This window comes from Artibeus jamaicensis, unplaced genomic scaffold (assembly GCF_021234435.1).
Source record: "Artibeus jamaicensis isolate MK-2021 breed Jamaican fruit bat unplaced genomic scaffold, CSHL_Jam_final contig_3214, whole genome shotgun sequence".
Taxonomy (NCBI): Eukaryota; Metazoa; Chordata; class Mammalia; order Chiroptera; family Phyllostomidae; genus Artibeus; species Artibeus jamaicensis.
The window spans coordinates 1,118,581-1,145,230 of NW_026521760.1; the positions used below are offsets into that span (position 1 = coordinate 1,118,581).

The 26,650-nt window shown below is 35.9% G+C and overlaps 1 protein-coding gene across 4 annotated transcripts in view; it reads right to left on the reverse strand.

Annotated features, from left to right (window-relative positions):
- Positions 1-26,650, reverse strand: part of KIAA0825 (KIAA0825 ortholog) — a 412,101-nt gene that overhangs the window by 324,764 nt on the left and 60,687 nt on the right. For all 4 annotated transcript variants that reach the window (XM_053663574.1, XM_053663575.1, XM_053663576.1 and 1 more), the window contains 2 exons: positions 12,005-12,167; positions 8,430-9,099 (listed from right to left, as the gene is read on the reverse strand). In XM_053663574.1, coding sequence (XP_053519549.1) covers positions 8,430-9,099; positions 12,005-12,167 — 833 coding nt within the window. The remainder of the gene's footprint in view (positions 1-8,429; positions 9,100-12,004; positions 12,168-26,650) is intronic.

Here is a 26,650-nt window from a genome sequence, read left to right on the forward strand (position 1 = left end):
AAAAACCCCTGAAACTACATTATCATTTAAAAATAATTAGTGATAACTGAATAAAGATGTTTCATTAGTTTTTTCCCCACTTACTATTTCATATCACTTGAAATTCTAGCTTCTACTACTAGTAACACACATAATTTTCATCAGAGATCTAAAAGAGATCTTCTGTCTCAAGAGCACAAAAGGGTGTCTGTCTAGCAGTCTTGGTCTCTTCTGTAACAGCACTTATACCAATGCTTCATTTTGTATATATTTTGCATGCTGGCCTCAATATACATCTGTACCTTTCCTGGAGATCATCACTCAGGTAGTAATATCTTCTAAAAGAGGGTGACTTTTGTCTGGCCTACTTTCCAATTGTGATCTGTGTCTCCCTAACCAAGAATTCTACCAGTACCTTTTGGCTCTCTGAGCAACACCAGGGTGGTTGACGAGAATATGCACCTTACAAAAGGAGCCAAGGAGAAGTGGTTGGCCCATTTTCTAAGAAAGATTGGCATGATATGAAAGCACCAGCTATATTCAATATAAGAAATATTGGAAAAACACCAGTCACAAGAACTCAAGCAACCAAAATTGCATCTGATAGTTTCAAGCGTTGTATTTTTGAAATGTGCCTAGCTGATCTGTAGAATGATGAAGTTGCATTTAGAAAATTCAAACTATTACTAAGGATGTTCAGGGCAAAAACTGCCTACCTATTTTCAATGGCATGGATCTTACCCATAACAAAAATGTGTTCCATGGTCAAAAACTGGCAGATCATGATTGAAGTTCAGGTTGATGTCAAGACTATTGATGGGAGGATTTCCGCCAAGATGGAGGTGTAGGTGGAAGTGCTGTGCCTTCTCACACAACCAAGTTTAAAAAAAAACAAAGTTGTAGCCACAAAGACGCAGCCAAACCACAGAAAATTGAACTATATGGAAGTCTGACAACAACGAACCCTTCAGACAAACCGGTAAGAGGGGCAGAGCCAGCAGCAGAGTGGGGTTGGACAGGAAAGATCCACCAGACCGACCCGGGCACGTAACCAAGGTGCACCAGCACCTGTGAGGGGACCCATTGAGGGCTGAGGGAGTCACACATTAGCATGCAGATAAACCAGTGAAGGAGCGAGCAGTGAGATGGACCGCGCAGGCCCCAGGGGCAAGATGTGGCAGAGGGGATGACCACTGTCCCTCTCTGACCCCACCCCCACATACAGCATCACAAACCAGCAACCTGTGTGGCCCCATCCTGGTGAACACCTAAGGCTCTGCTCCCCATACGTAACAGGCAGGCACAGATCAAAACATGGCTCAAGAACAACCCAGAGCCCCAGAGCCGATAAATCTAAGCAATGAACAAATAGCCAAACTTTCAGATGCACAGTTCAAAACACTGGTGATCAGGATGCTCACAGAACTGGTTGATTTTAGTCACAAATTAGAGGAACATATGAAGGCTAAACTAATCGAAATGAAGGGAAATGCACAGGAAACCAATAGTGATGGAAAGGAAACTGGGATTCAAATCAAGGGAGTGGACCAAAAAGAAGAAAAAAATGACCAAACAGAAAATGAAAAAACAAAAATTCAAAAAAATTAGGACAGCCTTAGGAACCTCCAGGACATCTTTAAAGGCTCCAACATCCAAATTATAGGAGTGCCAGAAGGGGAAAAGGAACAGCCATGAGTGGAAAACTTATTTGAACAAATAATAAAGGAGAACTTCCCCAATCTGGCAAAGGAAATAGACTTCCAGGAAATCCAGGAAGCTCAGAGAGTCCCAAAGAAGTTGGACCCAACAAGGAACACACCAAGGCACATCATAATTACATTAGCTAAGATTAAAATGAAGGAGAGAATCCTAGAAGCAGCAAGAGCTAAGGGGACAGTCACCTACAAAGGACTTCCCATCAGACTGTCAGCAGATTTCTCCAAAGAGACCTTACAGGCAAGAAGAGGCTGGAAAGAGGTATTCCAAGTCATGAAATCCAAAGACCTACAACCAAGATTGCTCTATCCAGCAAAGCTTTCATTTAGAATGGAAGGGCAGATAAAGTGCTTCTCAGATAAGATCAAATTCAAGAAGCTCATCATCACCAAGCCCTTATTATATGAAATGTTAAAGGGACTTACCTAAGGAAAAGAAGATTAAAAGATGAACAGTGAAAGGACAGCAAACTCACAGTTATTAACAACCACACCTAAAACAAAAGCAAACTAAGAGGACAGCTAAATCAGGAGCAGAACCATAGAAATGGAGATCACATGGAGGGTTAGCAACAGGGGAGTGGGAGGAGAAGGTACAGAAAATAAGTAGCATAGACAGCAGGTAGAAAATAGATGGGGGGGGCAAGAATAGTATGGGAAATATAGAATCTACAGAACTTGAGACATGTGATCATAAACTAAAGGGGGGGGATGGTGGGGGAGAGGCTGGTCAGGGTGGAAGGGGGGAAATGGGACAATTGTAATGGCATAATCAATAAAATACATTAAAAAAGCCTATTGATGGTTATTTTCTTCATCTATTCTGTGTTGGTTTTACAAAAAAAAAAAAAAGCAAAAATCAGATTCTGACACCTGGAATGCTCAGCATTGACAGGTCCACCAAATCCAGAACATGATGGAAATCATGACCTGAGAGGTACAGACAAATGACTTCTACAAAATGGTCAATAAATTGATTTCAAATAGCATTGGAAAAGACATAGAAAAAGCTTTCCAATCTGTTTACCCACTCCATGATGTCTTAAAAAGATTAAAATGCTGAAGGAGCCCAAGTTTAATGAGGCAAACTCCTACAGCTTCATGGCGGCAATTCTGAAAAAGCTACTGGGAATGACACAGGCAGTACAGTTGAATGAACTGATAGATATAAACCCCAGTCCAAGAATCTGTTTAAACTTCAGACTTAATGGTGACAAAAAATCCTATTTGTGATTTTTAAAAAATTTACCCCTATTTTGGTTTGAGGGCTTTTTTATCCATAAACATCTTTTCATACCCATGTGGATTCTGCTTCCTCCCACCCTTGATTTCTTTTAAACAAAATACAAGGGGCTGTGAAAGAAAAGAGACATCAGAGGCGCTGAGTTTCACCCTCTCACCCACTGCAGAATGTTAGACCTCCCAAATATTCAAAGGCATGTATCACGTTCTCTTAAGTCTCTATCTTTCAAGCAAACAATAAACTCAAAGAAAGTCAGAATAAAATGTGCAGGGAACCATGAAATTTATCCTAATCACATTGTTTCATATTAAAATACAGAAGATTTATTTAACAAAATTTTCTACACAGAAAGAAAACTCTCTTTTTAAAGCACTGAGAAATGTAACAATAACTTTTCTTAAATCTAAAAAAATATAATTTTAAGAGTTAAAAGTAATTTGATCAACTATCCACTGCAAGTGTAGACGCAGAAGAATGGCACTGTTCTCCTGAACTGTAAATGACACCTGGGCACAGGTAAATATGAATCTGACTTCCCAGATAACGGTGGTCAGGTTACAGTCAAAGTGCTGGATGCAAATTTCTAGCTTTTTGAAAGCTGTTTGTTTTGACTTTCCAGTCTTTTAAACTAAATAAAAAATGGAGCAAAAACCTTAATAAAATGATAACTTTCCTGAACACTTATTAGAAAAACTGTAAGAATATGGATTTAAAAAGTTATTGAAAAGATCTTGGTTTTTAAATCTTCCTTGAAACTTTGTAAAGAGTGTATATAAAAATAGTAATTTTTTTTCTAGGATAGATCACCAAATCACAAAGATTCTCTAAATCTATATTACCACTATTTCATCATTTTCCTCAAATAATAAAATATAAAAGCTGTATGCTTCTAAATGTATTGTAATACTAAAGCAGCACACACTGCCTCCCCTAAATAAAACCTTCAAATTCATATGAATGTAAAGGAGGAAAAAGGGTACTATGTAATGCCAAAATGTACCATTTAAATCAGGGGATAAGCTTATATGTAAATAAAATTGTCTGGTATACCACAAGGAAATGGTGAGAGAGACTGTCACCATATTTTAAGTACATGTAAAGGACAGCCTGAATCAATGCCCAGCTATGTGGTTACAGGTGAAACTCACTCTGTGCTCACGTGAACACTACCACCGGAAAGGCAAGCTGGTAAAATAAATTAAAATAGCATAAAAGCTGAATTTAGTCAGTTTCTGAGTTAATAAGCACGAGCAAATCAGTTAGTTATGAGTGGTGGGGTGAAAATGAAGACAACTGTACTTGAACAACAATTTAAAAAAGAAGAAAAATAAATTTAAAAAAGCATAATTTGGGGGAGAAAAGGAGTCAGTTATGAATCATTGCCAATAAAAAAAGGAAAACAAAAACACTGAATGGGGTAAAACACAGGAATGTTAAAATCAAAAAAGAAAATTTAAAAAACTTTTTTTTGCTAACTATGAGAGTGCCTTGCACAGTTTTTGCCATGGAGATTAGCAGCACATCAGACAATATGCCAAGCAACTGCAAAAGGAGGAATCCTCTTTCTGAGGACTATTCGCTATGTGGCTTTGAAAAATAGTTGCCCTTATGAGCCCTGTTTTCTCATATTTAAAATATGAATAATATTAAGTGCTGTTTAGAAGATTAAAGGAACATTCATGTTAAGCCTTATACAAAATAATAAGTAGTAATTGTTATTTTTGATGCTCAAATAATATTCTCTTTATGTATATTTTATAACTATAAATATAAACATGCATATGTTTATACTAATGTGTACATAATTTAAAGATCATTCAGGGAAGAATCAATTAATTCTCAATTGACTAGCAAAATCAGAGTCAATTAAAAATTCAGTATGCTCAAATTGTCTAGCTCATTGAGAACATGGTAGATACATACATAAACAGACAGGACATTAGCTCATTATATACAAATTCTTCCAAAAAAATTAAGAAGAGGAAACATGCCCAAACTCATTTTAAGAAGCTAGCATTACCCTGATACTAGAGCCAAATAAGGGCACTAAAGAAAAAATTACAGACCAATATCCCTGATGAACACAGATGCAAAAATTCTCAATAAAATATTAGTAAACTGAATTCAACAGCACATTAAAATGATTATACATCAGGATCAAGAAGGATTTATCCCTGTGCAAGGATGGTTCAACATATGCAAATTAATAAATGTGATACAACACATTAATAGAATGAAAGGTAACAACCATATGAGCATCTCTACAGATGCATAAAAAGTATTTGACAAATTTCAACATTCTTTCATGAAAAAAGTTCTCAACAAAACAAATATAAAGAAATATACCTCAACATGATAAAGGCCATACATGCCAAAACATAGAGACAACATAAGTTCCATCTACAGATGAATGAATAAAGACGTGTAAACACACACACACACACACACATGCACACAAGAGAAGGAAATCCTGCCATTTGTAGCACATTGGATGGAACTTGAAGGCATTATGCTAAGTGAAGTCAGAGAAAGACAAATACTGTATGATATTGCTTGTATGTGAAATAAAAACAAACTGAACTTGGAGAAACCGAGGGTTTTAGGGTGGTTACCGGGGGAGAGGGCATGGGGAAAAAGAAGAAATGTTGGGATAAATTTCCAGTTAAAAGATAAGTAAGTTCTGGAAATCAAATGTACTTAATTATGATTATAGTTAGCACAAATATATTATATATTTAAAAGTTGTTTAAAAAGTAAATATCAAATGTTCTCTTCACCACTAAAAAATAAGGCTAGTTATACAAGGTGGTGGAGGTATTAGCTAATGCTACAGTGGTAACCATTTCCCAATATATGTGTATCAAATCAATACACTGTCCATCTCAAACTTATACAATGTTACATGTTAACATCTCAATAAACCTTGAAACAAAAAGACTGGCATACATACAAGGCCTGTTTAAGATATAGCAATAGATCACAAAAGAGAAATTATAAGCAAAATCTTTCAAAATGGCAATTATAGTCTTCAGATGAAAAGAGTGTAGGGTAGTTTGGAGAAAAGTAAAACAATGACCAAAGCCAAGTCCACGCACTGGGCAGTGTTTTTAATAGGATGTGCTACTTCCATACCGTTCTTCTAGGCTCTGGAGTAAGGCAGACGTGAGTCTGAATCCTGGCTTCACTCTGGAACCCCGAGTAAATTACTTCATATCCCTAGGCCTTAGTTTCCTCACTGTCCAATACAGATAGTAAATAATGTACCCACCTTGCTGAGTAGATTAGAGGAGATCATGAAGAGTTAAACAAGATAACATATCTGTGTCTGATCCAGTGAATGTTAGCTAAGGTAACTTAAGGAATGTCTTTCTATAGTTTCACACAAATATCAAAGACTTGGTGAGGATAAAGATGATACTATGTATATATACTAAAGATAATATAACATACAACCCATTCAATTCTATAGAGATTTTATTCAAATACGAATATAAATTGTTATTTTATTAATGTAAATAAATTCTTATCATTTTGTTTACCTTAAATTGTATTTCCTTAATAAATACAATTTGGTCATCGGGTCAGATATTAGTAATGTTGATCAATCTGGAGCTGGTTTAGCTGTATACACAGCATGAGCAATGACTCATTCACTTTTCTTCCCTTTAATGTGTCTAGCTCAGAACCTTAAACATGGGAGCTGCTAAATGACTTGCTTATAGTAGGTGCCCCAAAGAGCTGAACTGAATAGATTTTCAGGTAGCCCACACAAAAAGTACTGTTTAAAATTTCTTTTAAAATGACAAGTATTTAATTACACACTTTCAGATAATGACCAGTAGCATTAACGGTCAAGCTCATGGGTCTTAGAGACATAAAGACCATATGAATCCTGCCTCAGTACAATAAGATCTAGGGCAAGTTAATCTAAGCGTCTTTCTTTGTTTATGAAATTAGAATAATAAGAAACGTGATGTATTTAGCACAGTGCCCAACATATGGAACTCATTTGTGTAACAAGTGATTTATGCCAAAGTTCAGATAAAGGAGCTTGAGAAAGATCAGTGCACCTGGACTTGTGGAAAAAGCATCAATTTTTGGTATTAAAGCTGACCAACACACATAGTTTTCCCTCACAAATGGGAAAACACCTCAATATCAGCCTTAATGACTCCATAGCAAATTATATTTTCTACCATATGGATCTTTTCTTCTTTTATAAACTTATATTTAGCACATATAAAACTTTCACATTGAAAACACTTTATAAGTAAGCAGATTTTTTGGAGGATATAAACACTTTAGAAAATAAGTACACCCATGGAATGCATTTAAAATTTGTGTTAACAATTAAAATGAAACTCTATTTGCTTTGAGCAAAATGGTATTGGTCCTAAATTAGCCTACTTTGCATTCTGCCATAACCTAAACTTTGCTGATGCAGCCCTCTTCTGTAATGTGATACAGCTTCTGAAGGAAAATAAAAACTTTAAGAGAAAACATTAAATTATTTGAAAATTCATATATCAGAATAATTAGGCATTCTTGCATTTTACTAAGGAAGGTAAACAAAAATATAGTGAGCTATATAAATTTTCATAAAGTGATCATGACTTCAAAGATAGCATTTGCCAAATGATAATTTCCAAATACTGAAAAAAGTTTGTGAACCTATTTAGAAATATACCTGACTTTTACATAAAATCATGACTAATCAAGATTATCAAAATAATAATTTTTTTACCTTGATTTTTCGCCACTGGTGAAAAATTTAAATGATGACAGGACATAGTTTACTACCTCACAATAGTTTCTCTCCTTTTTTATCCTTTGAATAAAATCAGGGATTTTCAAATCATCTTTTATTTGTATATAATCTTACAGAAATTACATTAGAGTAACTTTTGCAACAGCTACAGTTAAAATGCTATGCCTCTATAACCAATTATAGTATAAAAGTTTATGATTAATATTTCATAATAGCTTTTTATTGGAATTGGCTCACTGAAATATAATTTTAAGCTTCCAAGTTCACTTAATGTAAATTTCAACAAATTTTCAACAATTCTTTTTACATTATAATACTTCAGCTTTGGAAGATACCATGGGTTAAAAATTATACTTTTTCATTTTATATATGTGTAAATACAACAGACTATGTGCATGTATTTATTGTATATGCATGTATACACACACATAGTTTCACCAAATAATTTATGCAATCAAAAAACTCAAAACTCTTCCTTGCAGTATTTTTTACTTATATTTCCACTATCTTTAATAATTTAAATAACAGGAAAGAAAACAGTTCTAATACTACTTACAGAAAAAAGAATGCATATGAGAAATGTGTTCTGCAAAATTTCATGACATTTATTTTCCTATTTATTTTCAGGTATGCAATTAGGTTTAACCAAATAGAAAAATGTTAGATAATTAGAGCTATCCAAAGGCTTAAGTTAAACCAAACAGAAATTGTAAAAATCACTAACCCAAAGCATGCACTGCTCCTCTATGCCTGCTGGAGCGCTTGCTTGTTTTAATCACACCAACAGCACTTCCTTTGAACTGCAGCTCACAAAAATTTGCAAGAAATTTTGCCATTTCTTCTGTAATAGTATCCAGGTAAGTTTCTTTAATGAATTTCACTGTTGAGGATGGAGCTAAAATTTCATGCAGTACATTAAAATCCTCTTTTATTACTGAGTATAACTTAAGCATTGCACTTTGGTGTCCATGAACCATTACGTCTAAATTCGATTCTCTGCTGTAAGAAGGAAAGCAGTTCTGCAGAAGTTTAGCCAACGGTTTATTCTGTATGCTTTGATACTTGATTATAACTTCTGATTCTGGATAAAGAAACAAGAGTTGTTGTATGCACTCATTTTTCAACAAAATTTTCTGCTGCAAACTGTTTATTTCATTATGGCTTTGTAATTTGCTCACTAAGAAGCGTCGAAGATGTAGTCTTATATCATCCCATAGAGATATTACATCCATAGAGGAATGATCTTCAACAGAATGAAGAGAGGTCCTAGAGAGGAAGTGGAAAGAGGTGCCACTCAGAGTTGACGGAAAGGAAATGCTGCGCTGGCAGGAGAGGTCCCAAAGTAAATCCAGTATCATTTCTTCTTGGTTTGGTTCATTCTTCAACAAATCTTGCTAGTAAAAGTAAATTATAATGTTAGAAATGTGATTAACCATAGGAGTGACAGCAAAATATTATGTCTACGGTCATATAGAATTTCATAATTCATTTTAAATTAGAATACTGATTCTCTTCAAGATTACTTTTGCACTTACAATGTAATGAATTAAGATATTTTAGAATGTTAATTTGTGATAAACTATATTTTCAGTTCAATTCTTAGACATACAGATTTTAGCCCTCACTACTAACTAGCCCTTGGTATGGCCTAGGTATTGTAAAAACTGCAGCTTACACGTTCCAAATAAAAACCTATAGTAAAACATCTATTGAAATGTATTCCTAAGACAAGATTATTTTGAAATCATATCCTAATTAATTCCTGGTCGAAAATTTCCATGCCTGAATGAGTAAACTTATTACTAGAGAACCCCAAACGAACATACAAAATGGAGACCCATGAATACAAGTTTGTTCCTAGGGGGCACTTATAGCTGCTATCCTGAGAAATAAAATTTAATACATTTAAAGACTTTCATTTAAATTCCTTTTTGAGAGCGATCTTAAGAGAAATTTTGCTTTGGAAATTAATCTGAGAATATTTAAGTTCTCTCCAAAAAAATAACTCAAAATGGGGAAATGACACTCTCAGAATCATTCCCCAAAAGATGCTATGAAAGTATTCCTTTATACTTCCCATGCTGACAAAAACCAACGGGAGGTGTAATGATGAATACCACGGGGACAAAATATTACTTTCTTTTTGGACTTTGTACACATTCTCTTAACATGCTGACTTTCTTAATTATGTCTACTTCAGCTAATACTGAAATTCATTTAAACTCTCTAGGTAGCAACAACCTGATTATAAGAAAATGGAAGCAAAGTTCAAGTGGCATAAAATAAGGCTGGTGTTGAAAATTTTTATTGACAAAAAATACCACAGGTATTATGTGTGATTGTGAATGAGGAACAACTCTTAGACACATTCCAGAAATTTGCTTTAGGTCATTCCAAGCACTGTAATGTCTAGTTTAATACTGTATCTGTGATAAATGATACCCAATATCTATACAGAATTTTATTATAGAAAAAGCACTTTCCATACAGTTTCTGACTTATTCATCCTGAAAACAGTGTGATATAGGTCTTTAAAAACCCAATCTACAGAGAAGAGCACTGAAGTGCATGTCCAAGTTCCTTTCCGAACGTCACACCAGGGTAGAACCCACGGATCCCCAGCTCCACTCCCCGCACCCCCGTGCCCCTTACTGCACTCTGCAGAGCCACAAAGCACACTGGCCTTGCTGAAGCTTCTCTCTCTTTGCCATGTAGTTAGTCTTTTGATATTTCTAGAAGAGAAATGTCCTTAGATAGAGTCCAGGAAATCAGTGTTATAGTCAATTGTATGAAGCAAGTGAGTCATATTGGTGCCACAATCTAGGGTTTCTTTAAATCAGTCAATAACTATAAATATTTGATCAAGCAAAGTATAATAGATTACAGAGATTTTAAAAATGTGTTTAGTCTGATTGCTTAAATTTTAAAAATAACTTCAGGATAACTGCCACAATGAGGACCTGTTTCTTATTTAAACAGCTAGATAATTAATAAACAGAAAATTTTCTATGAAAAAAAAGTTGGATGAAAAACACTGTTGAGATTAACAATTTTACCATGTAAAAACTTGTTAATAAGGTCATTTTAAACTGTATGTATTTTAATAATGTACTCTTTCCTCAAAATTACATGATCAGTTATGTAAAAATAAATCCCTACGTCTCAAACAAGCCTATCAGTCTAATGAATCTGAGCAAAACTAAGGCGGCCTTTGCCCTGCAGTGAATAGAAAATGACTTATGTGTGACAAATTAAAAGATAATTAAAAGCTTTTGCTTTTAATTAAATGAGAAAGCATTATTACATCAATATTAATGAAATTCAATACACATGGCTCTTAATAGAAATTAAAGGAATAACTATATCCATATTTATTCTTCAAGGCTCCACCTTCAAGAGATAATGGGTGAGAGGATTTTCTTAAAAGAATAAGGCTTCAGGGCACATAGTCTTCCTTTCTCTTCTTCCTTTTATTACTTTGTAAACATTAAAGAGACATCTGCAATAACAGCCAAAAACTATTTTCATCTGATTCTGTCATCCCAAGCCATCTACAACCTCCAGATATTTTCCACATTTTCCTTAGTCAGTGTTTGATGTTTAGACAAAAATGGTGTCCCCTTTTTTCCTGAATTAAATCAAAACCACAGCTACAGAAATACTGCTTTGTAACACTTGTGCTGTTGCTCTGGGAAACTGTTTTGCAAGCTAAGCACCCTTGTAGATATAGGAGTGATGTATTAAACAAAAATTTATTCAACATAGAGGGTGGTCAGTATCAAGAAATAACCAATGTAATAATTTTCCACCAATGAACGACAGTTTCATATAAACTGCTGCCTTGATTGAAAGAACTGGACATGCCTGCAGGTTAGGGATAAAGGGAATGACAGACAAGGCTACTTAACAGATAAAATCAATGGTGATCTTATTATGCTTAATAATGAGCACAGAGAGAAAATGACTAGTTACGGAGGAACACAAAATGTAATAAATATAAACTTTTCTGGTAGACAATTGTGGTATATACTTTGTGATGAACATTAAATCACAAATCATTCAGGAGTTACATATAATCTCTCCATAAAACTTCATTTTATTGATAAACATCATAGAAAAAATAAAATTAAACAGCTCACTGGAGTCCACTGGGGATACAGAAACAGAGTAAGATGCAAACCCCAACCCCAAGATACGGCAGGCTAACATGGACACTAAAATAAACCACATAGAGAACCTGAATGAATCATATTTCTTGTTTACCCACCCCACTTCACTACAAAACAAAGATTTTTTTACCAGTGTTTTGAGAAAGTTTATCAGATCTCCATGTGGAATAGAAGGTGATTTAGGTGAAGTATAGTTATTTAACAATTCAAAACAGTCAGTTGTTGTCTGCAGACGCACATCTGGCAATTGTTTGTTAACTTCGGACTGTATTTCTTTAATGCAATGTTCTAAGCTATAAAAACAAGAAAAGAAAAAATTATTTTGGTAGGAAGTAGGTAGTTGCTCTGTCTCATAATATCACAGACCCTGAAATGTTTATATGGGGTACTTGGTTTCATACAATTTACAAAATTATAAAATGTTCATATGATATGGAAATAACAAAGAGTCTATAATTGAAACTGAAAGTTAAAATTTTCTGGAAGTTTCATTTCAAATGCAACATGGGAAATATAAGGTATATAGTTGCTCAGAAATTAATTAGAAATTAGCTGTGTTAAAACAAAAATCAAGTATAGATGCAATGAAACAATGGCCTCTTGACGACAGGCAGTATATAGAAGGCAGAGATAGGATACATTTGATAACTGAAGACCAGAAATGTACATTATCTATAAATAGGCAAATGGCTACATAAATTAAGGAAAACTTCAGTAAATGGAATATTAAGAAGTGACAAAGCACATACAATGAACTTATAATTTTAAAAGTTGAAAAAGATATATGCTGTTACTATATACACTGTTACTATAGCTAAGTACCTTTTCCTGCCATTGAACTTTATTCCAAAAAATAAAAACATCCTAAACATTGCACATAAAAGAAGACTGGAAGGAAATAAAACATAAGGTTAATAGCAATTATCTTTGATAAAATTTGAGGCTTTTAATTTTATTTTTCTATATTTTCAAAATTTTTAGAACACATAAAATTCTTCATTCACTAAATAAATAAATGGGGAAATGAGAAAATATGTCCAATTGAATATTCCAATATATACCTGCTTCTAAAGGTTCATTTGAAGTCTCCTTAGCTCTGATATAAAGCAGATATACTACGTTATTTTACTTTTTGTATAAAAGTCTGTCCATCCGTGATACAAATCTTTGAGGGGTAAGCCGGAGCCACATGGATATGACATATTACTACCACCTGATGGCAGCATATCTAAACTGCGAGAAAGCTTATAAAAAGGAAAATTCATTTGAAGCTGAACCTCTTAAAACCAAAATTTATGGTTATGCATTTGCCTCTTAACAGTATTAAGAAAGATTTGTTATTAAATTTTTCTTACTGCTTTTAAAATATCATTACATTTAAAATATAATTATAGAATCCATGTGACTAAAAATGTAGGCTTTGGAAACCCAGCTCTGATTATTAAAATTGATAGCATATGAAACTTTTCAAAATTCATCAGGTATGTGTTATCTATAAAACATACACTGTAAAACTTTAAGGAAGGCTTCTCACGAGATTTCTGAGCATGGGTGAATTCAAACTGAATTATCTCGAACCAAATACATTCTGAGATTCAGAGAGCCTTTGCATGAAAACAAAGAACTTAAAAGAAAAACAATACCTCCTTTGGCCACAGGCCACTCAATTTCCTCCAGAAATGGTCTTATTCTGGAATGTCAGTTGTAAGCCTAACACGAGATTGGAATATATTTCCTTAACTTATGAAAGCACCTCTACGGACTCAGAAACATGATGCCCTAAACATACACCTTGACTTTAGGGGCCCTTTATCAAAGGTCTTTATCACAGCGCCCTCAACTGTGTCATTCGGTGAAATCTAAACAGATTACAGCAATGTGAATTGGAAAGGCTCAGTGGTTAGTCTGCCTGTTTCAATTAGGACTCAGCTTTTGGGCTAATCTCTAACATCTGAACCTGGGCAGAGGCCAATAACTATAGTTTATAAATAGAGCAGAGCCTACAGAGGGCCAGATACTTTAGCAATTTGCCCAAACACTGACAGGGACTGAGCAGTTGCATTTCAGAGGACCTCCCTCACTGCTAGTTGAGTTGCCTTTTAAAAGTATTTTGTCACAAATTTTAAAATGTCAGAACTCATTATCTGCACCTGATTTGGTTTTTAGTTAGCTAAATACCTTGTCATTCTGCCATTCACCACTGTCTGTCTATACATCTTGTTTTCAAAGTGCAATGGTTGAAGTCTAAAGATTTATTGCCTGATTATTATTCAAAATAAAATTTTCAAAATTTAAAATGGATGTCTTTCATCAGATACATGGTTAATCTCTTCATTAACATCTAAAATATATAAAAAGAACTCGTATAACTCAACAGCAAAACAAAACACCAGATACAATTTAAAAAGGGGTAAAGGAACTGAATAAACATTTTTTTCCGAAGAAGACATACAAACGGCAAACAGGTATATAAAAAGGTGCTCAACATCACTAATCATCAGGGAGATGCAAATGAAAACCACAGTGAGATACTCCCTTACAACTGTTAGCATGGCTATTATTAGAAAGTCAAAAGATAAGTGTTGGCAAAGATGTGGAGGAAAGCGAGTCTGTGCACTTTTGGTGGGAAGGTATTGTATGTATATTGGTAGAGCCATTACAGAAGATGGTGTGGAGTTTCCTCAAAAAATTAAAAATAGAACTATCATATGATCCAGCAACTCTACTTCTGGGTATATATTCACAGGAAATAAAATCAGTACCTTATAGAAGTACCTTCCCTGGCTGGTGTAGCTCAGTGGATTGAACATGGGCTTGTGAACCAAAGGATTGAGGTTCGATTCCCAGTCAGGGCACATGCCTGGGTTGCAGGCCAGTTTCAAGCAGGGGACCCATGAGAGGCAACCATACATTGATATTTCTCTCCCTCTCTCCTTCCCTTCCCCTCTAAAGATAAATAAATAAAATCTTTTAAAAAAAGTATATTCCGGCCAAGATGAAGGTATAGGTGGAAACACTGTGCCTCCTCGCACAAACAAGTTTAAAGACAACAAAGTTTTAGTAACAAAAACGCAACCAAAATACAGAAAACTGAACTGAATGGAAGTCTGACAACAACGAACCATTCAGCTAGACTGCTAAAAGGGACGGAGTCAGCAGCTGGCAGAGAGGGGTCACAGCAGGAAAAAGCAGCTGGACCAACCCAGGAGTGCAGGCAGCAGTTGGCAGATCCCAGGCGCCGGGTGGCAACGGGCAGACCCAGTGAGGGCAAAAGGTGGCTGACTGACCACAGTCACACATTCACGCGCAGATAAACCAGGCAAAGGAGCGAGCAGTGAGACCAGCCGAGCAGTCTAGGGCGCCAGTGATGGGAATTAAAGCCTAAAAGCACCAATTGGAAAAACTTTCAGGGTCAAGGGGCTGGGAGAAGCTCCCAGGCTCACACAGAGTTCGTTGGAGAGATGCGCAGGGTCCTGGAAGGTGCACAGGCCCACACACCTGGAAGCCAGCACCTGTGGGGCCAGCACCAGGGGGGCCAGGTTTGCTCGCGGGATGCAGCAGAGGGGACCAAAATCCAAGAGACAGCAGAACAAATGCCATTGCCCCTCTCTGACCTCACCCACACATACAGTCATAACCCAGCAACCTGGGTGGCCCCGCCCTGGTGAACACATAAGGCTCCGCCCCTCATACTTAACAGGGGGGAACAGACCAAAACAGGGCTCAAGAAGAACTCAAAGTCCCGGAGCCGATAACTCTAAGCAACCAAGAAATAGCCAACCTATCAGATGCACAGTTCAAAACACTGGTGATCAGGATGCTCACAGAACTGGTTGATTTTAGTCATAAATTAGAGGAACATATGAAGGCTAAACTAATTAAAATGAAGGGAAATGCACAGGAAACCGATAGTGATGGAAAGGAAACTGGGACTCAAATCAAGGGAGTGGACCAAAAAGAAGAAAAAAATGACCAAAAAGAAAATGAAAAAACAAAAATTCAAAAAAATTAGGACAGCCTGAGGAACCTCCAGGAAATCTTTAAATGCTCCAACATCCGAATTATAGGGGTACCAGAAGGGGGAAAGGCACAGCCACCAGTGGAAAACTTATTTGAACAAACAATAAAGAAAAACTTCCCCAATCTGGCAAAGGAAATAGACTTCTAGGAAATCCAGGAAGCTCAGAGAGTCCCAAAGAAGTTGGACCCAAGAAGGAACACACCAAGGCACATCATCATTACATTAGCCAAGATTAAAATGAAGGAGAGAATCCTAGAAGCAACAAGAGCTAAGGGGACAGTCACCTACAAAGGAGTTCCCATCAGACTGTCAGAGGATTTCTCCAAAGAGACCTTACAGGCAAGAAGGGGTTGGAAAGAGGCATTCCAAGTCATTAAAACCAAAGACCTACAACCAAGATTGCTCCATTCAGCAAAGCTTTCATTTTGAATGGAAGGGCAGATAAAGTGCTTCTCAGGTAAGGTCAAATTCAAGGAATTCATCATCACCAAGCCCTTATTATATGAAATGTTAAAGGGACTTATCTAAGAAAAAAAAAGATAAAAAAGATGAACAGTGAAAGGACAGCAAACTCACAGTTATTAACAACCACACCTAAAACAAAAGCAAACTAAGAGGACAGCTAGATCAGGAGTAGAACCATAGAAATGGAGATGACATGGAGGGTTAGCAACAGGGGAGTGGGAGGAGGAGAAGGTGGAAGAAGGTACAGAGAATAAGTAGCATAGACAGTAGATAGAAAATAGATAGGGGGAGGGTAAGAATAGTAGGGGAAATATAGAATCTAAAGAACTTGTGACACATGGACATGAACTAAAGGGGGAGGAGTGGTGGGGGAGGGGTGTGCAGAGTGGGGGGAATAGGACAACTTTAATGGCATAATCAATAAAATATATTTTAAAAAAAGAAGTATCTGCACTCCCATGTTCACTGCAGCATTGTTCACAGTAGCCAAGATATGCAAACAACCTACATGTCCATCAACCAATGAATGAAATAAAATGTGGCAAAATATACAATTGAATATTATTCAGCCCTAAAAAAGAATAAAAACCTGCTATTTGTGTCAAATGAATGAATCTGGAAGACAATATGCTAAGTGAAACGAACCAGACACAGACACATATATATCACATGATCTCACTCACAGGTGGGATCTAAAAAAAGTAAAAAGTTAAACTCATAGTAATAAAAGTAAAATGATGATTACCAGAGGCTATATAGTGGGTGCGTGAATGTTTATCATGGTCCTCTATATGCCTTTTCATATATCTCAACATTTCTTAATATATTTGAACACCAAAGTGCTTTAATTATAATAACTCAGAATTATCCAAGTTAATGATGTATGCAAGTGGATTGCATTGAGAAGCTGCACGTAAATCAATTTATGGTAAATTTTAAAAATGCAATATGCAGTATGCTTTTTAAAAGGATATCTGTGGTAATTTTCCCATTCTCACTTAGGTTCCTTAAGTATAAAAATTACTCATTGAAAGAAAGCATGTTTGATAATCATTAACTGAATGGTGGATGCATGTTAGGGACTGTGCTCTAGGAATGCAAACATAAATAAAACATGGTCCCAAACCTAAAGGATTCCAGCTAGTGAGAGAGCTAAGTAAATAAATGACTATAGTATAGTAACACTTGATCAGGTGTGTGTATAATATGCTAAGGCAATGCACAGGAGGAAGCCACTAAATGTGCATGTGGGAGGCGTAGAAAAGGCTTCTCCTTGCAGAATAACATTATGTGCAAGGGTCTTAATACTTAAAGAAAATTAATAGAATCACTGTAGTTGGAATTCCCTGACCCTTGACCCCTGAGAATCCAGTGTTGATCATTTAATCTTAATGCTCTGTCACTTTAAAACTATATTTATTTGGATAATAAAGATATGAATTTACCTTTATGCTCACAACTACATTTATTCTCATATGTATGTGTGTATGTATGCATTACTGTACCTCGGAACGATTGAGATGTCCTACCATTAAACAGACATAACTGAAAAAGGACATTAGCACAAGAGCTGGTGCAGGGGGCTGGTGCAGTTGAGGATGAGGAGAGGAACTGAGAAAAAGAATAATTATGACATAAAGTCTTAGAACTTAAGATTATTGTAAAAGCTCTTTTATGATTTAAAACACATAGCCTTTATTATTCAGCCACAAAATAGTTAAAAGGAAAAAAACATGTTTCACTGGTAAAAATTATGAGAACTTTTTTTGATGCAAAGGTTGTGGAAAACATACATATTTCCTTTGGCAGCAGGTCAGAATTTCTATTTTTAAAATCAGGATAGCAGTGTCATGACACAGATTAAATATTATTTTTATAGTATGGAAAATATAAACATTTGAATACTTTTGTAATGCTGTTACATTCTGATGATCTTGTTTATACTTTTTACTCACAATATACATTCAGTCTAAGGAAAAGGCTTTTTCAATTTGATTATATATTTAAAAGCACAAAGAAATAGTTGTAAGGTAGAGTTTTCTGGGTTTTAGGTAAGTCTTGCTTGTTTAATGAGATTACTAAAATGCCATGGAAATAACAGGTAATTGATAGTGAAGAGGGCTGATATATAAAATCTAGTGTGTAAACTCCAAGTGAGCCATGAAATGAAAGCTCATTTTCCTGAGACAAACATATTTCTGAGCAATAATTTTAAAGGCTGAGAAAAGTATTCATAAAAAAACTATAATGGCTAAAATGTATAGTAAGAGATTAAACATTTATGCTGAACTGTTTTCATTTTCTGAGAGGTTTTGGTTATTTCAAATGTTTTACCTATACTTTCAAGGAAAAAACTTCAACACCAAATCTTGTTAACATCATATCTTTAAATCTTTCTCAAATGTACACTCTCCTTTCATTTTTATCCTGAAAGACTGGGCTCAGATTCTTAATCCCTCATCTGCACTATGTTAATATCCTCCCAAGATTCTATTGTTAACCCTCCTTTTGTTCAGAGTTATTCTAGGAGGAACAGAGTATGAAAGAAACTTCAGAATTAGGACCCTCGGTAGTTTGTTGCGTTATACCACCAATTCTCACTGTAAAGTCTGAGAGGCTCTTAAATAGTCCAGATTGCTTTAAGTTCAGACCCAGTGTGTATCTATGCCAACCTGCAAAATCTAAAGTGCTTACAACAGAGTCAATTAATTGTGAAACACTGTCCAAACTTCCAGTCATGGCAGAGTAGTCCTGCTAGAACTGACCAGTCAGCCTGGCACTACATCCCAAGACACAGTTAAATCTCTTCTTCTCCCTCTTAAATTTATATCTGAGTTGGAATCACTTTTCACAGACTAGTTATGAGTCCTAGACAGAGGTGACACAGGGCTCTGTAAACACTGTAAAAAGAATTTTCCAGAAATGTTTGATAGAGACATATAGACAGGACAGTTTAATACCCATGACAAGCCAAAATAAGTTAATGCTCCTTTTTTTATCTGTGGAAGCTATGGAAGCTTGTCTAGTACTCTTAGCACAGTTACCGAAGTTAGAATTCGAGCCATTCCGAGTCCAAATAAACTGAAATCAGGAGAAAAGCAGGGAATCTGCACTAGTGTTAACTCTATGCCAATTCCCTGACTCTTTTCCTGAAAAGAGACAGAAAAGAAGAGGGAGAATTTACATAATAATGGGAATCAGAAGAGATTTGGAAATGCTTTCAGTCTATCTTTATTTCCATTGCCTGGATAAATTCAACCACTAAGCTAGATAAAAGATTTGACTAGAAGTTACAAACTGAGGGTTTTAATAAAACCTATGGTCTCACTGTAAGGAGGCAATGCAAACAGCATGCATTCTCATACAGTGCCAATGCAAGAAAAGACCGGGGCAGCCCTGCTGGAGAACAACTCTGCAAGCGTCCCTGTGTCATTTCTAAGAGACTATCACGTAGATCAGCACTCGTGAGGAAGTACACGGGTGCATGTGGGTGTGTGGTAATGGAAGAAAGGCTGCATAACAGGTAAATGCTCACAACAGGGAACTTGTAAGTAAAATTAAAAAGGATGAAGTAGCATTATATGAAGAGGTTTTTTAAATGTATTAAGTAAAAATATCTAATTATGATATATATATTCAAGATGGGCAAAAGTAGATTTACAGTTGATTAATAAATAATAATACAAGAATAAACCATGTTCCACATACATCTGTAAACCTACTTTTCCCTACTGCTGTATAATTCCCATTTGGGTAAAAAAAGAAAATGTATTTGGGGGTACATGCTTATATATGTAGAGAATATTTCTGGATAGTTCACAATAATTTGTCAATATAGACTACCTCTGAGGAACAAGACTGGTAGGGTCAGAGGAGGAAGAAAACTTTTGCTCGTCTCTCTTCACACTCAACTTTTCCTTATATCTGCTTTTCTCTACTGAAAGTTTCCATGAGAATGTATTACTTTAGTAATGTAAAAATACTTAATGAAAAAGTACCTGATGATAGCTTCTTCTATCATATCTACTCATCTAACTTCACATAAGATAAAGGAAACCTCACACATGCCAAACAAATGTGCCCAACAGGAATTCACTGACTGTCTTCAAGCCGACTTCGTGCCAGTGCTGTTTCAGGCAGTGGGAATACAGGAAAAAGAGGTGAAAGTCTTTAAAATAGAAATGAAGGAGGTAATAGCACCAGCTTCCAGCCTCCTCACTCGGCTCCCACCCCCGGTGCTATAGGGAGATATTCTTAGTTGTGACATTCTAAAATTAGGACTGTGATTAGCAATGGTGGTGTTGCTAGTGCTGATTTTTACACAAGGTATTGACTCCGATGAATCTCTGACAAGACCCTTTTCCAGGGAATGCTGGCAGGGTTGGGTTTAAAGGCATCAATCATCTAAGGGAAAGATGAGCCAGCCAGAGCAGTCCTAACTTCTTACCGGGCTCAGTCCTCTTTTCATATTCCCTCTTGTTGGTCTTGCCCTCACAGCTGATCAGGTCTTCACTGGCACCCCCTGTTGTTACCTCAGAAGTGGGGGCTTACTTCCCTCTAGTGGCTAGAGGCCCGATCAACTATGATTTTCCGTGGCCTAACTATTGTTGGCTCAATCTCTTTATCAGGTTTGGATTTTTACTACAATATTATTCATACTTTTGCTATCATAACAGTTTATACACAAGCAGACACTTGCCTTTTCTTATTTTACATGGAAAGATAATAACAATAACATTCTTTAGGTATATCCTCAAACAACAGTTCTCTTTTTTTCTATCCAGATATGATGGGAAATTCTAAAAAGGTCTTCTGGGTACCTTGATCTTGCTCCCTAGATGGGAATAAATCTTGGTATCTCTCTTGGGTGGCTAAAATCTGCCTTGGATCTGTCTCCCTATTTCTGGGAGTAGCTGTTGATATTTATAGCTGTAGATTTGTTTGCTTCCTTCTCTTTGTCCAATTAATCCATTTTTCAGCTGTGGTCAGTAACTAAAAGTGACACCCACACCATTCTTAAAGTGACTAAATGTATTTTATAAACAGGGCATCATTATTCTCGATGAGTAATTTGTACCAGAGCTGTGTGGTTCTTTTCAGATGTATTAAGTAAAATATTCCTAAACTACTTAAGTGATTTAATAATGGATTTAACCTATAAGAAACCATATTTAATAGAAAATGGGTAAAAGAGTTAACATTTATTGAACCTTAATTATGTTAGGCACTATGATAAGCATCTTAAATACATAAATTTCATTTAATCCACATAATGTTTTGTGAGGTAGGCATTATTATTCTGAGGAGTAAAGTAACCCTAGTAAAGGTCCAAAGTTTTGAGTCTACTTATAATTGATTTCTCAGAATATCACTTTGCCTCCTGGTGCTCTGGGAGACAATTCTCTATCGTTTTATACCTATTTGGCCAAAAGTAAGAGAAGCTAACACTTTTAAAAATAAGTTATACTCTTAAAAAATGTCAAACACTTAAAATTTCTGTATTACTTGAAAGAATCCATTGACAATCATCTAATGGAGCTACGTACTGATCCCACATTTTAGGATGATGAGTATCCTACTTGTCATGATAAAGCAGAGGTCTAAGGGAAGCACTGAATACACACAGCATAGAACTATGAGGGAAGGTGCTAAAAATATCACAGACTCTCAAACAATGAAGCCACTATTTGCTCCATTAGTGACAGAAATTGATGAGAAGAAAGTGGGGGAAAAGGCCACTATGAAACAGAGAGTGGCTTGTCTTTTTCTTATTTACCCCCATTTCTACCTGTATATATTCCCAGACTTCAGATTGGGAGCTTCAGTGGGAAGACTGGAGAAGTTTGAAGAGTAGAACATATGAATGGGGCTGGGGAAAATTTAGGTTATTGAGCTCTGAGGGCCAGGATGCCATGCGCCTTGGAGGCATTTTTCATTCTGAGGAAGATGAGAATAATGAAAAGGACCCAGACAGAAGAAACCGGAAAGTACCTGCGTAGGTCTTACTCTGGGTTCAAGCATAGATGGGAAACCTTTCAGGTATCTTCCCATGTGGCCTGGTCTGGTTCAGTAGGGTATGATAAAAGGTAGATTCTGTCAGATAAAGTACAGAAGAATAGAGAAGCACAAAAGAGAAGTACAGACACAGGAAATTAAAAAACAAGCAAATATTTATTCGCATCTTCTTGTTACTACTAAATAAGTGCTAAAATACTCCCATACATCAAAATACACAATATAGTCTTTAAAATGACTAATTTTCATCTTATATAATTTTCTTTGGCCATAAAATATATTAATGCGTGTGAGTGCCCACTGGCAGATTTGTCGTTGTGCCATGACAAAGCTGAAGTTAATAGCATATTTGAAGATTCGTTTTGGTTACTTCTTCTAAGACCTTTAGGCCATCATGTGGAAACTCAAAAGAAAATTTTCATATATAAATTCAAAAAACTGAAGCATTACGTGAGAAGTAAGTATAATCTATGGAATAGGTATGCTCTATGAATAAGCATGATTAAATTTATAAAAACCATGTACACAATATTCTATTACAAAAGTTGATGCCACCCCCCATCCCACCCCCATAACTGATCTCTTGGATTGAGACAAATATTGATGCTAGCACTTGTTTTTTTTCTTTACATTAAAAAAAAAAAAAAAAAGGAGCCCTGGCTGGTGTAGCTCAGTGGATTGAGCACAGGCCTGTAAAGCAAAGGGTCGCTGGTTCCATTCCCAGTGAGGGCACATGCCTGGGTTGCAAGTCAGGTCCCCAGTGGGGGCCATGTGAGAGGCAACCACACACTGATATTTCTCTCCCTCTCTTACTCCCTCCCTTCCCCTCTCTCTAAAAATAAATAAATAAAACTTTTTAAAAAAAGGAATAATATTTGCAGTACCAGCAAAACTGATGTCCTGTGAGGTTCACCAGATTGTCTATAATTACAAAACTGAAGGTAAAATAAACTCATAATGATAGAATTATATCTACCCAACTGAATATTAACAGGAGAAAAATCATCCTCTGTCACATTGTGAGTCCAAGAGAACATCTATATCCCAATATATTGTTAAACTAATAAGGTCCGTTTAGCTCAAAAAAATATTTCAGTGCTGTGTGCAGTTTTCACTTACTGAACTCCCTGAGTCTATAGGTACAACATTCATACATTTCTCTTTGGCAGATTATTTACCCTTTTGTTGCCAATGTTGAGATGTGTTTAAAGTAAATGATTCATTCTCACTGATTTCTACCATCAGACCTAGGAGACACCTAGCTGACTTGAATGGAAGTGAGGGTGTAAAAGTAAAAATAATCTGAGGGAATGACAGCCTCCTAAAGGGCAGGTGAAGGTTCAGTGACCTCTGGGCACTCTGGTCCATTCTGGTGAATCACTGCTTTGGGGAAGCAAAGACCTTGTGGCTCATAAAATCTGATGATATTAAGAAGGAAGGAAAGAGCTCTCACTTAGAATTCAAGACAACTGCTAGAAATACAACTTTAAAAATTTAAGGGTATGGAAAAATACTATATTTAAAAATGAATTACTAATGTTTCTTTCTTTAAAAAGTACTGGGAAAACCCGTATTATACAGATGCTCATTACTTATTCAATGTGCACCACTGAGAGACAAATAGAACTGTTTGAATACAAAAATGCCAAAGGTAATTCAACTACTGCAGTGTAAGTGTGGCATAACTGATTCGTCATGACATACAATTTTCTAAAAGCTATTCTGTTAGAAGGCAATAAATGAGTGCATAAATGATTTACACTCTTCTGAACTATGGTAACTATTCAGTATTTTATTTTTAAAAATATATACACCCTATACTATTATGTTTATTCTCTAGAGTATAATAAAAACATAATTGAATTTGATGAAAAATAGACTTGATTCTAAATGTAGCATGCAGTACATAGAGCTACTCCCTTATTTCATTTGTTGTAAAGATCAATGGTCACTTGAGGTGGTTCTGCTCAAGGTTTGTTTTAATATATGGACAATAAAATATTTTTAATTTAAAAATTATATCCTTATATTCCATGTCCCATTTTCTTTTTAATAATACCATCTGAGTTTTGACCTACATAGCAATTTATGAATGCAAAATACAGAATTTTAATCACTGTTTTACTTCTAAATATGATTTCTTATTGACCAGGTAGGGCAGGAAATTAACTACAGATGGTTTAGCAAATAAAAATGAAGCAGTCTATAATAAACGCTACGATGTTCACTGGCTTTTTTTTGTTTTGCTGGAACCTAAATGCTATTATGAATGAAGAAGGTTACCTTTTAAAAAAATACTAAAATTTGTTTTAATATAACCATCTCTAAAATTTATATAAATGACTGTTAATCTATTTCATTTAAAATTTCCTTTTGAGTTAGAAACTCTGTCTTGTAATGCTTAAATATATAATATATAACATAAATTACCATACTATATAATTATACTAAAGTTCCACACAGCTACTTTATATTTATATATAATACAAATTACAATATACATTGGCTACATATATATAATAGTGTGATTAAGTCATAAGTATACTATATTTAAAATCTATATTTATAAAATATGATACAGAATATCATTTTTAAATTAAGAACACACATATATTTGAGAGGATCGAGATGGCAGCAGAGTAGGTGGATGCTATACTAACCTCCTCCCAGGTTCCAAACTGGAAATACAACTAAATTATAGAACAATCAACCTGAATAACCAACTGAACAGAAGCTGGATAGAAGCCTTATAACTAAGGAGTTATGGAAGAAGCCACTGTACCACATGGAGACTGGTAGGAAGTACAGAGGAGTGAGAGGGCTAGCTGGGCTCCCATGGGCAGCGGCTTAAGTTCCAGAGAGGTATTTCAGCAGCTGGGGGGTGGGGGTTACCCTGAGAAGTATGGGGTCTAAAGACCAAGATGGGCTCCCCAGCCTATAGCAACACAACTGGGAAAGGAACCCAAATAACATCTGGCTACGAAAAGCAGTGGGGCTTCTGTCTAACAGGAAGAGAGAGCTAGAGAGGCAGAAAGCCTCTTAAAGGGCCAATGTACAAAAATTTGTTTGTAGCCACTAATCCTGGGCAACAGCAGACAGGGGAACAGTATACTAGGGATGCATGAGGAGAGACTAGGGTTGATGGCTCTGAGACCTGAAAGGTCAGCTACCAGGAACCATGAGATCTGCCATTCCAAACACTGCAGAAGCCGTCTTTCTCAGGTACACCACTCCCCTCCATGCAACATCCTGAGGGGAAGCAATAGCCCTACCTGCAGGGATCTCTCTCACCCCAACCTGTGGAGCTTAAGCCTGGCCGCTGAAGAATATAGCATGAGACTATTTCAGAGAAAAAGCCTAACAGAAAACCTGCAGTCTAAGGTGGATTTTTAGGAGCTCTGAGATCTTAGCTGACCCTTCTCCAGAACTGGTGCTGATAAAAGCCATGGTTCTGTCTGCACACAACCAGGCCCAGAAGAGGGAGCCATAAGCTGTGGATCACTGAGAGTCCAAACAGGTTGCCGGGGGCAAGCCATAGGCAGCGTCTGACAGAGATCTGCACCAGAGTCTTTGTAGATTTACCTAAAATTGTATATAGAAACACCCACAAAGAGGCAGACAAATAGGAAGATAAAGAAACACACACCAAATGAAAGAACAGGAGAATTCTCCAGAAGTAAAAGAAATGGAGGTAAGCAATTTATTAGATATAGAGTTTGGAGTAATGGTAATATGAGTACTCAACAGCATGAAAAAGAACATAGAAACCATAAAGAGGAGCATTCAGAAATAAAGAATGCAATATCTGCAATGAATAATACACTAGAAGGAATAAACAGTAGGTCAGATGAAGGAGAAGATCAAATCAGTAATTTGGAAGACAAGTTAGAAAAAAAAAAGAAACCCACCCAAGCAGAGCATCAAAAAGAAAAAGAATTTTTAAAAATGAGGAGAGTTTAAAAAACCATTGGGACATCATGAAGTGTAACAACATCTGCATGATGGGAATACCAGAAGGAAAAGGGAATGAGCCAGAGATGAATGCCAATTTGAAGAAATAACGATCGAAAGCTTTCCTAACCTGGTAAATGAAAAAGACATACAAGTCCAGGAAGTACAGAGAGTCCCAAACAAGACAGACCTGAAGAGACCGGCACCAAGACACATCATAATTAAAATGGCACAGCTTAAAGACAAGAACAGAATCCTAAAAGCCGCAATAGAAAAGCAGTTAGCTACCTACAAAGGAGCTCTAATTAGACTGTCATCTGATTT